The sequence below is a fragment of the Gnatocerus cornutus genome, chromosome 5 (assembly GCF_029298725.1).
Source record: "Gnatocerus cornutus isolate USDA-ARS CGAHR chromosome 5, icGnaCorn1.1, whole genome shotgun sequence".
Taxonomy (NCBI): Eukaryota; Metazoa; Arthropoda; class Insecta; order Coleoptera; family Tenebrionidae; genus Gnatocerus; species Gnatocerus cornutus.
This window is the reverse complement of record NC_142237.1, coordinates 19,534,931-19,548,907: the sequence shown is the minus strand read 5'-3', so window position 1 is coordinate 19,548,907 and position 13,977 is coordinate 19,534,931. Positions and strand designations below refer to the sequence as shown.

Here is a 13,977-nt window from a genome sequence, read left to right as displayed (position 1 = left end):
AACTTACCAGAAATTCTCTGGTCATTCAAATTTACGTACAACCGTTCACTGAAAATGAGTCATGCGACGCGGCAAAAAACCGTCATCTAAATAAATTTACCCGGTTATTGGGAGTTCAGAAGAAAATAGCCTCCGTGCCTATTTTCGTGGCTAATCGAACTATTCTTAGGCACGGACGTCCATTTTCATAGGTCAGGTTCAAAGAGCGGGAAACGGAAGTTGGGGGCGTAAGCAAAGTGTGAATGAAGCGGCTTCGGGGGCGCAGCAGACCCGTAAAACCAAAGCCTGGGAATTCTCAGTAGCGGTAGTTGAAATTCTTTCTATTGATAGCTCTATTTGTAACGAGCACTTGCTTTTTATGGAATTGCATGCGATCGTGTATAATTGGTTGCCTACTCTCATCGTTGTTAAAAAGAAATTCACTGTTTTGTTGGTTGCCTACGTATCAAAACAACAATTTATTTCTAACTCTTTTTACATCGTCTATTTGATCTGCGCTCCCTTCTGCTGCTGTCCCTGCTTTTCCGCCTTTTTGACTTCCGGTCTGTCGAGCGATTCCGTCTTCTCTTCGTCCCGTTTCTTCCGTGTTTCTGACTGAGTGGCAGCCGCTCCGGCGATTCGGACCACCTCCAACTCCGCCGTTCTTCCGATTCTGACCTGTCAACACTAGAAAACTGTAAAAAAAGAGGAGAAAAATCCGTACAAAATAGTACCTTCTTGGTGGCGTCCTGTGTTCGTCCCTATCCGCGTGATGGAACAAGTTCTGTGGGTTGGGAAACACATGAAGAAAATTACAGGAACTACCCTTCGGACACCGCTTCCGACTGTGCAACCCTGAAAAGAACTCTGAGGTTACAAAAACAAGAAAATTTCTTAGTAGTAACCACAAATCGCCGACTTCCAACTGTCGATATTGCAGAATTCGACGCTGAGTTGTTTTCCTCCGTACCAGCGACCATTAAACATCTGGAAGCTCTTCACGGCCTCTCTGGTACAACTGTACTCAACGTAGACGTTCCCTCTGAGGTGTGACTCGCGATTACAACAAACTTTAAATTGTCTAACATTCCCACATTTTTCCAATTCTGGTAAAACGTCGAGAAAGAACTCCTTGAAATGGAGATACGTCTCGTGGTTCTCAAACTCCAACGAGGAGTCCCCGTGTTCTGTCTCAATCTGCTCCAAACTATAATGCGAATAAAAGTTCGGAATGAGAAGAACCCGACTGACTCCAGGTTTGATATGATTCCGGGAACACGAATCCCGGAATCGACAAGTTCCCGTTTTTTGAAAGAACGGACAAGGGGGTTTGTTGGGGTTCATTTCAATGTTCACTTTGAGGTGCTCCGGCGTGGAGCCGCCATGAGCGACAAAGTTCTCGACTTCTTCATGGAGTAATCTTTGTCTTTCCTCGTTTTCTTCTCGTTGTTTTTCTTTGGCTTCTTTGAGTTCTTTTAGTCTTTGTTGTTCTTTCTCCCATTCTAGTTTAATGAGGATGTTCTGGCGGAGACGTTCTTCGCGAGCTTCGTCCAGACGCTTCTGCAGCTCTTTCCACTGTTTTTGGGCCTCTTCTTCGATTTTTAACCAGCGTTGCTCGGCTTCATGGTGTTGGCGCGCTTCTTCTTCCTCTTGGAATTTCTCCTCGACTTCTTGGTCTTTGAGGAGGCGGAGATACGTGGGGGACTGCTCGCGGCGTTTGCGTTCTAGATTCAGGGAGAAGGGGTATTGTTATTACCACTAAATGGTAATGACAAAAACAAACCTTTTTCTTCCTTGGCATTTTTTTCTTTTGCTTGCGCCTCTCGGATTCGCTTTCTTCTGGCTTTTTTAGCAAGTTTTCTCCATTCCGTATGTCTACACGGGTGATTAAGAAAACATTACGTTTATTTAACAAGCAAATTTGCGAAATTCAAAAAATCATTGTTTTTTTTAAAAGGATACCTACTTCCCCATCACGCTACGAAGTTAACCTAAAAATAAACTTATTTTTTTGTAAAACAAGACAGAACTGTAGAAATAAATAAAAATTGGCCAGGAGAAGAAAAAATTAAAAGGTACGTTACAATCACAACACTTTTAACCTCAAATGTCACATCTGACGTTTGTGCGTGAAGTTGGTTGCAAGACGAACCCCAATCAAATTGCGCGATTCATGGCGTGCTTTTCAAACTAAAACTTGGGATCAACAGGTTCCGCACCAAAAAAAAAAACAATAATGTTGTAAAATCGATATATTACATTGTGTTATGAATAAATAAATATACAATCTTTATTTGTGCCTTGTTGCAGATCTGTGCACGTAAAATCCGCTTTCTTTGAGCTTCCGGTACAAAGAGATATATTTCCCCGCAGAAGTCGTCCGCGGCACTATAAACTTTTCACAAAACAGCGTCCTATTTCCCGCAGCCTTGCTCAAATTTCCATAGTTCAAGTTCGCCAAAAACGTCAACACAAAAGTGTAACAGTTGTGTTTGTTTTCACTGTACGACTTCGGCGACCAACAGTTCTGTCGGCACACTTGCAGAAGAGTGTTGTCCCAGTGTTCAGTCCAGGAGCTCGGCGCTTGATCCAGAAGCAAACACTGATTCCACTGGTCGTTACAGTGTCTCCGCAGTCCTTGTTTATCGAACTCCACGATGATCCCGGTGGATGTTGTCACGCCGATGTGTAAATCCATCGAGTTGTAGTAGTCACTAAAGAAACCACTGTTACTGAGCAAAGGGGAAATTTTACTTACTTTAAAAAGTCGCCGGAAGTTGGTTTTATTATTACGGAACAAGGGTACTGTGATGCTCTGATGAACGGATACGGAACTCTAGAAAGAGGAAGTTAATTGTGGAATGCAGTTGGGAGAACTTACCGAAATGGCAAGAGAGAAAAATTGGTTTGAGAGAGGTCCGCGCCGCAAACGGGGCATGTTTCCGGCAAGAAGAAGCAGAAAATTTTGGGGCCGCAATGCTGGAAACAGACAATACCTGGATCCATGACTTTCATTGTTGCTGGTTCTGTAACAATGATGAACACGATATTTATGTAAGCAGTTAACACATTTACATAATATTATTAGTGAGCCAAATATTTACCTTTGTTGCAATAAATGCGGTTTTCTATTGTGTAGTTCTAATAGTTTTTAAACATATGTAGCATAACAGAGATTGCAGTTCCGTTAACGACTTAACGAGTCAATTTGCAGTTGACAAAAGAACTAAATAGACAACCTGCCATTCATAAATAATAGATATGTAGAACGTATTTTCCGATGTCCTAGAAGCGTTTTCAATCAATCAGTGATATTAAAAAATATTCAGAAAGTGTTCCAAGTGACTGTTTTTAATACAGTCGGATTTCGGGATGGTGACATCTCAAGCACAGTACAATTTTTTTCCACGGTTTCCAACTCTAATATTTACAAGAAATGCAAGACAATAACACGAAAACTTGCAAAATATTGGTTACCTAATAACAATAGGTGACATTACTCAAATTCCAGCGAATTACCTTGAAACTCCAATTAAGCGTTGCACTCCTCCATGTATTATCCTTCAGATCACCTTTTGGTGGTTCCTCCAACACGGAAATTCCACAAGACCCCAAACGACCATCCTCCCAGCACCAGCTACAGTAAACAACTGAAACTTGAACACTGAATCATCGTCGTAGTAGGCCGTGCGGTCATAAAACTTTTACCTTTGCGTACCTGCCGTTTCTTGACTCACCTGTGTTGTTGATACGTTACCAAGGCAACCGTGTGTGGTGTGGAAGAGTGGTACGATCCCGGCGCGCTTACGAATTTTTCTATTAGTAAAAGTGTAGCAGGTGGTGGATAATTGGGACGGAAATGTTGAATTATACCTTTTGTGAGTATGGTCCTGTTATTTTTATAGATGGGGTGTGAAAAATGGGTTTTTCGGCGAGTTGGAGAAGTTGCGGTTTGTGTGTCAATGTGGTGAAGGTAATCGATATTTAGAGAACACCGTGGAAGTTCTTTCTCGTGATGGGAGGGATCCGATGATAACTTCCTTCATTTACTGTCAATCAAACTTTCAATAATCAGAATACAGTGTGTATTTTTTTATTATTTGCGTTGTTGCTGCAGAATTAAAAAGGCATGACCAACTTCGCACGAAAGACCCACTTGTATAATTTATCAGATCTCCACTGTAATTACTGTTATTTATTTTCAAACTTTCATGTTCTTGCTCCCAATTATCACGCTTCCACGCTCTAGGTTCATTAAAACAATTACGAATTAATTTCTTCACAACGTTACTGCTAGTAAAGCCCCTTCAGAATACAAAACACTTTTTAAAGGAAAAAATTGTGTCAGCTTCTAGAGCTTTGCCAACTATGAGAGCATGCAAATTTTCAATATTTTAGCTTTATACGATTTTAGTAGTGACCACAAGTGTTGCCGGACCCTGTTAAGGCTGATAAAATAAATGAAAAAGAAATTAATTTGCTTGAAAAAGTTTATTAGTAACTTTAATATTTTACTTTATTCAGTCATTTTTGACAAATACTCTTTTACTGTCTAAACACTTTAAAGAAAATTATGTCACATTTCCATGACAACAATGCAAGCATGGTTTTCTAAACGCTAAAAATTTGTCACTTCTGTCAATTCTTTTAATGCCTCAGTTGCAACCAACAGAGGATTTGAATAAAATTTAGTATTATATTCAAGTGTAAGGACAACTTTTCACTCCAGAAATCTTATTGATTTTTTGTCGTGAATAATTTGCCTCCTTACACTTTTATACAGGGTGAATTTAAAGTAAAAGCGGAAAAAATCACAACTTTACAGAAATACGTAGAAGTTTTCGGTATTTTTATTAATTTTAAGGTAAAGGTAAAAATTTCAAAGTCCCGACTTCAGTCGGCGCCACTGATATGCACAAAATAATCGTAACAACAACCCAGAGCATTTTATTCGTTAATAATGTACAAGGTGTTTATAAATGTTTCTAGCATCAAAGGTGGCTATGAAATGTCAAAGAAATTTGCCGCTCATTATAAATGTGGGTTTAGATTTTTCAACTGACATTTGTAGTTAACCTCAATCATGGAGCAAAGTAAGTTTTGACAAGAAAACTGTTCTAGTTGTGGTTTAAAACCTGAAAATCAAAAATTTGGACACAAAACCGTCCGTGAGACGTCGTTGACGTAAGTAACATTATAAATAATTTTCAAGATAGTTATATTTACTATGAAAACAAAGCGGCAAAGTAGTGCACGACAAGAATTGCAGAGCCACCCTTGATGCTAGAAACATTTATAAACACCTTGTACCTATGCATAGTAACCTTAGTAATCATTAGCGTGGCATGAAAATTGGAATCAATTTCTGTTAATTTTTTTCTGAGACAGCAATTTAAGAAACTAACCGCCAAATTCCTTCATTTACAATAAACTGTAATGGATTTTTTTCCGCTTTTATTTTAAAATCACCCTCTATAATAAATATCTAAAGTCCAGCTCATTGCTATCAGTCCACTTTCCTCTGTGTAAGTTTTCTAAAATCCTTGGGTGTAAATCCGGTTTTCAAGGTTAACACGTTGTCAAAGTTGGTGTATCAACATAATCTAATCTCACATTAGTTAAAAATTAATTAATTAATTAAAATTAAGGTTAGTTCCAAAAGAGAGATTTAAATAAGGATTTAACAAGTTTTGGAAAACTTGCGCAGGACGATTACCTTCTACGCATGTCTCAATTGCTTCAAGGTCAAACGCTTTTTCTGCCAACTGTTTCCGATAAAATTTCTAGGAGTTGTTGCCAACCTTACTTTTTAATAAGTGGATCGATAGTAATGAGCTCTAGTATAAAGTCCGTTTTTTTATTAAAAAACCACCAACACCGCACTCTCCCACCACTTTACAACCGGCAACGTCGTCGATGGTGACTTTTTGGTGATAAAATCAAATAGGTTAGCTGCCTAATTGACAATTTCATTACACAAAACGGCCTTTCAGGCTGTGCTGACTCTTTTCACCATTAAATCATTTGGTTTGCAATCCAAACGGAAACACTGCCTAATTTTCTCACTAAAAATCTCCCTTGCCGGTTGTAATGCAGGGGAAAATTGCGGTGTTGGTGGTTTAAAAAAAAAAACGGACTTTACTATTTACTCGTTTCTCAAAACATAATGTAATTCCCTACGCCCTAGAGAATAAAGTACTACTTTATTCGCACTTGATTCCCTCATTGTTTCTAGAACAACGTATGTTCAAATTGCTTAATTAATTTAAATTTGAGCTTTGAAGTTTTATCGAAATTTTTTCGATCCTTTCGATTCCATTTGATTTTAGTAGTTTGAATATTTACTGTCCGAATTTAAGCATGTTGGAACAATTGAAAACTTTCTTAAATAAATTGACTTTAATTAACATCGTCTCTTAATTAGTTAATTTCTCACAATTAATTTGATTACAAATCAAAAGATTATTAGTCGAATAATAAACCAATGCGCACCGCACTCTCTACCCTCTCTACCAAAAATGGTTTTTATTAATACAGGCTGTCCCAGAACTCGTGACCCAGAGAAAAAAGGCCTATGAAGGCAACAATTCTGAACCAAAATTTCAAAACAAAAATTTTCTAGCTCAAAAAATAATCGAGTTAAGACATAAAAACGGTAGCAAATCCGGAAGCTGAACAGAATTTGAAAATCGGTAACTATGGACACACACTATCGTCCATTGGTCAGGGGAACATTACACTCTCGTTGCCTAGGAAATTTTACTCCATCTTTAGAATAAGCTTCCGGGATTGGTTGTTAATTTTTTATCCTTTCTCGAATACGATTTAACTTAATCAATTTTTGTTTTAAAATTTACTATCTGTATTGCTGTCGGCACTCTCCCTTGCTCTCTGGGTCATGAGTTCTGGGACACTCTGTATATCAATTTTAAAGTCAGATGTTTGATCTTTTCTTATTACATTTTTTCCTAAATAAATTAACATTTATTGACTTCTTCCAGACGTTTTTGACCACTAAGATTAAAATAAATTACAGTATCATTTCAGTTTATCCCTCTTTGCATTTGTTAGGATAAAATTTCTATCCATTGGAACAATTAAATATGTGTTCAGCTGTTTGTTTGAGGTTTAAATATACCTATAAATAAATAAAAAGTAGTAAAATACTTAAAAAGTTTCGTGTTACTAGTTAGTAGTAACGTTCAGTTTACTAGATAGATTTCAAATCAGAATTTAATTAGTCGACCGTGAAGACATATTGTAAGCCTCATAACTTTAAAGAGAAATTTCCTTCTATTGTCTACTAGATGTTACAATAAGATGTCTTTATGGGTCAAATCCGCGGATATCCGACCTAAAATAAGCGACTGTCGAAAGTGTGAGAACGGGGTTTATGAAAAATGATCTGATTTTCCTAACAATTCGTGTAATTATCGTTCTTTGTAGCCCTCTAGCCGATAATGCGTTATGCAGTCGGTCGGCACCACCGGGAGAACCCTCTTCTTCCTCTCCTCTTTCCTCGTCTTACCCCCGCAAGTATGGTCCGGCTTCGCCTGCCTCAGCAACCCCTGCCTCCACGGCGTCTGCTTGGACGACCTCAACTCCACCTATTTCTGTTACTGCATTGACGGTTACACCGGCATCCAATGCCAAACCAACTGGAACGAATGCTGGTCGTCACCTTGTCAAAACGGGGGCACCTGCATCGACGGCGTCGCCTCGTTCAACTGTACTTGTCCCCTCGGCTTCATCGGGGAACTCTGCGAGGAAGACCTCAACGAATGCGAAAGCAACCCCTGCCAGAACAACGGAACGTGCTCAGACGCCGCCAACGGCTACGCCTGTAATTGTCTACCGGGCTACTCCGGCACCCACTGCGAGTTGGATGTGGCTGTTTGCAACGCCACCAATGAAACGCGATGTGCTAATGGAGGAATATGCGAAGAGGGCCCTGGTGACACCTTCTCCTGTAACTGTCCTTCGGGTTGGGGCGGTCCTCTTTGCGAAGGCGAAACCGACGAGTGCATGTCAGCTCCGTGCAGAAACGGAGGTGTTTGTATCGACTTGATGGCCGACTACTCCTGCGCGTGTTTATTTGGTTTCGCCGGTCGTAATTGCGACGAAGCTGTCGAAATCTGCGATGTCAACCCTTGTACCAACGGTGCGTTGTGTCTTCTGGAAGAAACCCATCCGACGTGCTACTGCGTCCCTGATTTCCACGGGGAGCTGTGCCAGTTTCAATACGACGAGTGTCAGTTGGGACCAAAGTAAGACCTCTTGTTTTGTTTTTATTTGACTTCTTGGGTGCTTCTAGGTGTTTGAATGGAGGGACGTGCGTTGATGGTATCGACAACTCTACGTGTTCTTGTCCGCCAAACCTTACAGGTGTTCGATGCGAGTGCCTTATTCTTGACGAAAACGAGATAGATTGCACGTACACCAGCCCAGAACCAATGTCTCAAATTGGTACTCTGCCTACGATAACAATCACAGAAACAGAAGTGCCAAATACCACAGTACCGTTTACTGCAACGTGGACGACTGAGTTCGTACCGACGACTTTTTACATCTTCAGAAGTACCGAAACGACAATCCTGACGACGAGGATGATCGAGACCACGCCAACATCCACTGAAATTACCAAACGAAGCGAGGAGAGTACCACTCTTAGCACCACAGAGGAGACTGTCTTGACATCCACGACTGAGGCTATCACTTTGACAGTACCAACCGCCGAAACGGTTATTTCCACCGGTAGCACCGTGAATGTGCCATCAACTACTGAAACTACGCTGATTGCTACAACGACTGAAGAAGCGACTTCTCCTTCAGAAGACACGGTCTTCTCTTCATCGATCACTACGTTTTTCACCAAAGAACCTGAGACGACTGACGAAACAACACTCACAGAGACAACAGTTCTTTCTACTGATAAGACAGAGCCTACGACTGGTAGTACCTTTGATTGCACCAAGAGCCACTGTCAAAATGGAGGGACCTGTGTCTACAGATCAGAAGGAGGCTACCAAGTAAGTTTCGTAAAGACAGTCCAACAAGGTAAAAACTCTTTTTCAGTGTGTTTGCCCCTTTGATACTGAAGGCGCTCTTTGTGAGACGAAGCTCGGTGTCCAAAGAGCCGCCTTCACTGGTGAGTCGTACCTTAAGCACCGCTTGCCCGACACTACGAACATCAGCATCGAACTTGAGGCGAAGACACTGGAAACCAAAGGAATGCTCTTCTACGCCAACACCGACTCCACTTACATGGTACTCTACATCGAAAACGGTCACTTGAAGTTCAAGTTTTCTTGCGGGTACCAAACCATGTTGCTGAGCGAGCTCAAAGTCCCCGTAAGCAACGGAGACTTAATGAAGATCAAAGCCAAATTGGAGTTTACCACAGACCTGAAGAGATGTTACGCTTCTATTAAAATCAACGACACGCTGTCAATGACTGGCGACCAAGTGGCGTTCAGAAGACACTTCTCCAAGCCTTTGGGGTGGTTGTATTTGGGCGGTGTTCCTCACGAGTTGTACAGTGTTAACTTACCCGATACTGGACTCATTGGATGCATGTTCAAACTGAAAGTCTCTGAACGCTACTTGGATATATTCAAACACGCAGAAGACGGTTACGGCGTCACCGAGTGCTCCTCTTTAGCTTGTCTCTCAAATCCGTGCAAAAATGGGGCTACTTGCGTTACCAAAGGCGACAACTGGAGCTGCAGCTGTAGAAATGGGTAAGTTGGAATAAAACAAGTTTAATAACGGCGGCGTTCTCTTAGTTTCTTAGGAAAGATGTGTGAAGTGTCCGTCTGCGACGACAACCCCTGTCTCTTCGGCGGTACCTGCATCCCCTTTTCTGGAAGTGGCTACATTTGCCTCTGCCCCTTCGGGAAACACGGGCATTTCTGCGAAAATGATTTAAAGATTACCGAACCAAATTTCTCGTCAACGATCCGTGGATACTCTTCTTACGTCGCGTACCCCATTCCTGGGGGCATTTCCGAAACCATGGAGCTTAAATTCAGGTTCACTCCCACCATGATGGACCAAATCTCGCTGTTAATGTTTATGGGGCAAAAAGGACACCACGACTACTATTCCGACCACATCGCTGTGAGCTTCGTTAAAGGCTACATCATGTTAACATGGAACTTGGGCGCAGGACCCCGACGAATCTTCACCTCGCAACCCATAGAAGACGGCGCTAGAGACTACTTGGTGCAAATAGGGCGCTCCGGACGCAGAGCGTGGCTCTACGTCGAAAATTTGGGAAATGTCACTGGACGATCACCGGGGAATTTGGCCCAGTTGGATGTCTCCCCTATTCTCTATCTAGGGGGGCACGACTCTATGAATTTTTCTACTTTGCCTCACGATTTGCCACTTCATACTGGTTTCGCCGGGTGCATCTTTGATGTTGAATTGATCTCCGGGAGTCTCGTTATTCCCTTACAAGGGTCGCGACAAACTGTCGGGAGAGGCGTCGGGCAATGTGGAACGACAGAGTGTTACGACCAGAGTTGTCAAAACGGGGGCATCTGTCTCCACCATGGGAGCACCTTCATGTGTTTGTGTCAAGATGGGTGGTTTGGGCCGTTGTGCACGTTTAAGAGAAACCCATGCGATTTTAGCTACCATAACTGTTCGTCTGGAGCTACTTGTGTACCTGTCATGTCGGATTACGAGTGTGATTGTCCCATTGGTAAAACCGGAAGGTTCTGCGAAAAAGGTAAATTCTTAACGTGTTAGGATTTGCAACATCTGTTAACTTCCAGACGAAGACATATCGGACGTCGGCTTCAGCGGTCTACGCTCGTACTTGTCGCTACCTCCCAGTGAAGTTACCGACAATCGGTTTAACATCGAGTTGGAAATCCGCCCTTTGGACGACAACGGTCTTGTGTTCTTCGTGGAACGAGCAAGGATGAGTTTCCTCAGCCTGTCGTTGTACAGTGGGAGCCTTGAACTCAAAGTATTGTCCAGTAAGTAGCAGCAGCCACGTTATGCCCCAGTTGACCCTATTTTGATAGATAAAAACAAGATATCAATAGAGGAGCCCACGGTGGTTACCAGCTCAAAAATCCTAGTCAAGGGCATCTGGTACAAAGTGAAATTCGGTGTCTTCGGCAAAAAAGTGTACCTATCAGTTGACAACGTTATCAACTCCGGACTACTGACCACAGAAAGTGGTATAAATATATCGAAAGAAAACATTTTCTTAGGTAAGATTGTAACGTGGGTGAGTTGGTAACAACGCGATGACTTCCAGGAGGTCTTCCCGACATTTCTTCTCTACCTCTCCCGTCTCTATCAAAACTTCCAGTACCTTTCAAAGGCTGCATCCGCCACTTTACCATCAACTCCTACCAAATCCCTCTGAATAAAGCCACGATTCTCAATGGACGTAACATCAAAGACTGCGATGGCACCCCTTGTGGTAAAGACGCCTGTTTAAACGGCGGCACGTGTTGGTTGGACTCTTTCATGAAGCCCCACTGCTCGTGTCTTCCTCCTTTCCATGGAATCCACTGCGAAAACGTCTCAGAATGCAACGAAACGAAATGCAGAACTACCGGCCAGTGCATCGGAGGAAAATGCTCTTGTCACGTCGGATGGCACGGCGCTTACTGTGAGACTCAGATAAAAGTCACGACTCCGGAGTTCACCGGTCCTAGCTACTTGGTCGTGAGACGAAACGATAAGAAACGCGACACTTCCGGGGTGGAACTCAAAAATTTGTACCTGAATTTCACTACAGTGAAGAAAGACGGTTTGGTGCTGTGGAGCAGAAAGGTTGTCAGAAGGTCAGTTGAGTTGTAATTAACTGTGGGTTTCAGGGGAACACTTTCATTGGCGTCGGACTCGAGAAAGGCTTCCTCAAGATCGCGTACTGTTTAGACAACAATGTTGGTAGCACCGTTTTGCCTTTTTATTACAGGATTTCCGACGGTCTATGGCACAGTATCGAAATCAGTTTTGGTCCTTTTGTGATCAAGCTGGATCAAAATAAGATGAACTACAAAGGGAAGTACCGGAAAATGCTGGAAAATACGACGGTTTCCACCGATGGGTTGTTCTACATCGGAGGGATACCAGTGAGGTCTATTAAAAAAGAAACGAATGGGACTTTTGTCGAGTCTTTTGAAGGGTGTATTGAAGGGTTTGGTACCAATGACGACAAAATTATTCGTGATTTCACCAACTTTGAAGGAAGGGAAATCGATGTCTGTAGGGTCCTTTGAAACGGTAGTGAAATTAGTTAGATTCGCGTCTTTGTCTGTAGAAAAAGGAGAACGAGGCAGTTTGTGTCATCAGCTACTTGTGAAACTGCCAAATTTCAGACTTACTTTAGATTTTTATCTTAGCAGCACCTCGTATTGAATTTTATAGAAGTGTGCATTTGGAAATAAAGAAATTGTTGTCTTTGTAATTTAACTAAACAGGAATGTATTATATAAAATATAGTTAAAAAATATCGTAAAATACTTCAGTTGCGGCCATTAGATTTACATAGATTTCATTTGCGCCATTAGTTCGTCTAAACTAGTTCCGTCGCTCTGTGAGTTATCAGCATCCCCCGCCGCCTCCTTCGCTGGTATCGAGTACGCGAGCTTTACCCCCGAGGCTACACTTTCTCCTGCTTTCTCATCCTCCGCACTTTCATCAACTAAAGAGATTCCCCATTCGTTATCTTCATGCAGAGGTTTATCATCCTCCACTTTTTGAACAACTTCCACTTTAGGTTTAGCTAAAAATTCTTTTTGTCTCAAACAACAATTCCTATCGTCACAATTAGGATTGGGTTTTAAACCCATGTTAGGAAAGAAGTCGGTTAAAGCGCTGTAGCCTAGATAATTAGAAACAGTGCCGAATTTTAACAAATATTTAAGAGCGTTTTGAACAAGGAAACCTGCTATTATTCCCATGGTTGTTGGAAGACTGGCTGCACAAACTCCTTCTCTTTTTAAGGTTTTCTCGTCAATGTTTGATGCCACGACTAGAGGTGGAGCACACTGAAATTTCAACTTGAGTAAGGAATACAAGGACAAGTGAGACTTACAGCAAAACAGGCTGTTTCTCCTGGTACTATAAATTGCACGTGGCCGGAAACGGCGTTTTCTGATACTCCAGACTCAAACCAAATCAAATTGAATTCGTTACAGACCGCATTGATGGTGAATCTGGCTTCAAAGTTGTCTACACAACTCAGGACCAGATCTACAGGGCCATTAGTTAAACTATCATTCCTACAATAAATTTTTGATAAAACGGTCATAAAAACTATGTTTTCTTACGTTAAAATGTTGGCAAAATTGTCGAAATTTTCTATAGAAGTTATGTTGTAATTAAAAGTGAGAATATCAACATCTGGATTGATGTTTCTGAGTGTCTCAGCAGCAGCTTCTACTTTACTCAAGCCTGACTGGTGGGGCTGGAAAAACAGCCTGTTCATATTAGCTAGTTCTACTTTGTCGTAGTCAAAGAGGATAAGTCTGCCTATTCCACATCTTGTTAACATTTCTGCAGTCACACTTCCTACTCCTCCAACGCCAACGATGGCCACAGTAAAGTTTCTGATGTTCTCATAGTTGTCGACTATTCCCATGCGCTTGAGGGCCATCAAACGACTAAAACATTGTAAGAAAAGTGAGATTTACACCTGGGGCTCTTACCTGTAAGGGTTTGAATCGACCACTTCTGAAGACATGGTCTCAATTCTTTCTCTAACATTTTTACCGGAGAGTAATTGAAGTTTATTTTCTAGCTCAGCGATTCGGGCTTTGAGGGCGTCTACGTTTTCCATTTTAGCGCTAGTAATACTGTTTCAAAACAGCTAACATATGGTGAGTAACCACACGGGGGCACGGCACAAATTAACTACTGTCAAAGTTGCATCGTGTCTACTTTTGCCATCTGTGGGTAGGTACAATGTCAAAGTTGTGCATCTTATTTCTACTATTTCCACTTTTTAAATAATTACAAAAGAATAAC

General features: G+C 41.6%; 4 protein-coding genes across 5 annotated transcripts; 1 reads left to right on the top strand and 3 right to left on the bottom strand.

The window, feature by feature from the left end:
• Nucleotides 1-432: 432 nt before the first annotated feature.
• LOC148175520 (U2 small nuclear ribonucleoprotein auxiliary factor 35 kDa subunit-related protein 2) lies at nt 433-2,119 on the bottom strand. Its single transcript, XM_088036189.1, has 5 exons — nt 1,946-2,119; nt 1,763-1,854; nt 885-1,703; nt 714-834; nt 433-666 (listed from the first exon to the last, which is right to left on the bottom strand). The coding sequence occupies exons 1-5, from the start codon at nt 1,951-1,953 to the stop codon at nt 465-467; spliced, it is 1,242 nt and encodes a 413-aa protein (XP_087892315.1). The 5' UTR covers nt 1,954-2,119; the 3' UTR covers nt 433-464.
• Nucleotides 2,120-2,213: 94 nt separating this feature from the next.
• LOC148175519 (MKRN2 opposite strand protein) lies at nt 2,214-4,260 on the bottom strand. 2 transcript variants are annotated; one of them, XM_088035518.1, is made up of 5 exons: nt 3,853-4,260; nt 3,499-3,795; nt 2,861-3,005; nt 2,738-2,815; nt 2,214-2,693 (listed from the first exon to the last, which is right to left on the bottom strand). In XM_088035518.1, exons 3-5 carry the CDS (start codon nt 2,992-2,994, stop codon nt 2,270-2,272), a joined length of 636 nt encoding a protein of 211 aa, XP_087891644.1. In that variant the 5' UTR covers nt 2,995-3,005; nt 3,499-3,795; nt 3,853-4,260; the 3' UTR covers nt 2,214-2,269. The 2 variants fall into 2 exon arrangements, with proteins under 2 accessions (XP_087891644.1, XP_087891645.1); XM_088035519.1 differs by lacking the exon at nt 3,853-4,260 and having other exon boundaries at nt 3,499-3,629; nt 3,688-3,759.
• On the top strand, nt 3,767-12,423 carry eys (eyes shut). Its single transcript, XM_088035516.1, has 9 exons — nt 3,767-3,857; nt 7,426-8,246; nt 8,294-9,008; nt 9,055-9,719; nt 9,765-10,714; nt 10,761-10,967; nt 11,016-11,207; nt 11,255-11,778; nt 11,823-12,423. Exons 2-9 carry the CDS (start codon nt 7,447-7,449, stop codon nt 12,225-12,227), a joined length of 4,458 nt encoding a protein of 1,485 aa, XP_087891642.1. The 5' UTR covers nt 3,767-3,857; nt 7,426-7,446; the 3' UTR covers nt 12,228-12,423.
• Nucleotides 12,424-12,458: 35 nt separating this feature from the next.
• Uba5 (Ubiquitin-like activating enzyme 5) lies at nt 12,459-13,873 on the bottom strand. The gene is made up of 4 exons (XM_088035517.1): nt 13,659-13,873; nt 13,281-13,613; nt 13,046-13,232; nt 12,459-12,998 (listed from the first exon to the last, which is right to left on the bottom strand). The coding sequence occupies exons 1-4, from the start codon at nt 13,787-13,789 to the stop codon at nt 12,492-12,494; spliced, it is 1,158 nt and encodes a 385-aa protein (XP_087891643.1). The 5' UTR covers nt 13,790-13,873; the 3' UTR covers nt 12,459-12,491.
• Between the last annotated feature and the right edge of the window lie 104 nt (nt 13,874-13,977).

Bases quoted from the DNA above. Each gene is read 5' to 3' on its own strand.
- LOC148175519 (XM_088035518.1), bottom strand. From the start codon at position 2,994: ATGAAAGTCATGGATCCAGGTATTGTCTGTTTCCAGCATTGCGGCCCC. The intron at 2,816-2,860 runs GTAAGTTCTCCC...TCCTCTTTCTAG, and splicing joins TTTTCTCTCTTGCCATTTCG to AGTTCCGTATCCGTTCATCA. The intron at 2,694-2,737 runs GTAAGTAAAATT...TGGTTTCTTTAG, and splicing joins ACTTCCGGCGACTTTTTAAA to TGACTACTACAACTCGATGG.
- LOC148175520 (XM_088036189.1), bottom strand. The intron at 835-884 runs GTTACTACTAAG...AGTTCTTTTCAG, and splicing joins TTGGAAGTCGGCGATTTGTG to GGTTGCACAGTCGGAAGCGG. The intron at 667-713 runs GTACTATTTTGT...ACAGTTTTCTAG, and splicing joins CACAGGACGCCACCAAGAAG to TGTTGACAGGTCAGAATCGG.
- eys (XM_088035516.1), top strand. From the start codon at position 7,447: ATGCAGTCGGTCGGCACCACCGGGAGAACCCTCTTCTTCCTCTCCTCT. The intron at 9,009-9,054 runs GTAAGTTTCGTA...ACTCTTTTTCAG, and splicing joins GATCAGAAGGAGGCTACCAA to TGTGTTTGCCCCTTTGATAC. The intron at 11,208-11,254 runs GTAAGATTGTAA...GATGACTTCCAG, and splicing joins GAAAGAAAACATTTTCTTAG to GAGGTCTTCCCGACATTTCT.
- Uba5 (XM_088035517.1), bottom strand. From the start codon at position 13,789: ATGGAAAACGTAGACGCCCTCAAAGCCCGAATCGCTGAGCTAGAAAAT. The intron at 13,614-13,658 runs GTAAGAGCCCCA...ACAATGTTTTAG, and splicing joins GTCGATTCAAACCCTTACAG to TCGTTTGATGGCCCTCAAGC. The intron at 13,233-13,280 runs GTAAGAAAACAT...AATTTATTGTAG, and splicing joins AATTTTGCCAACATTTTAAC to GAATGATAGTTTAACTAATG.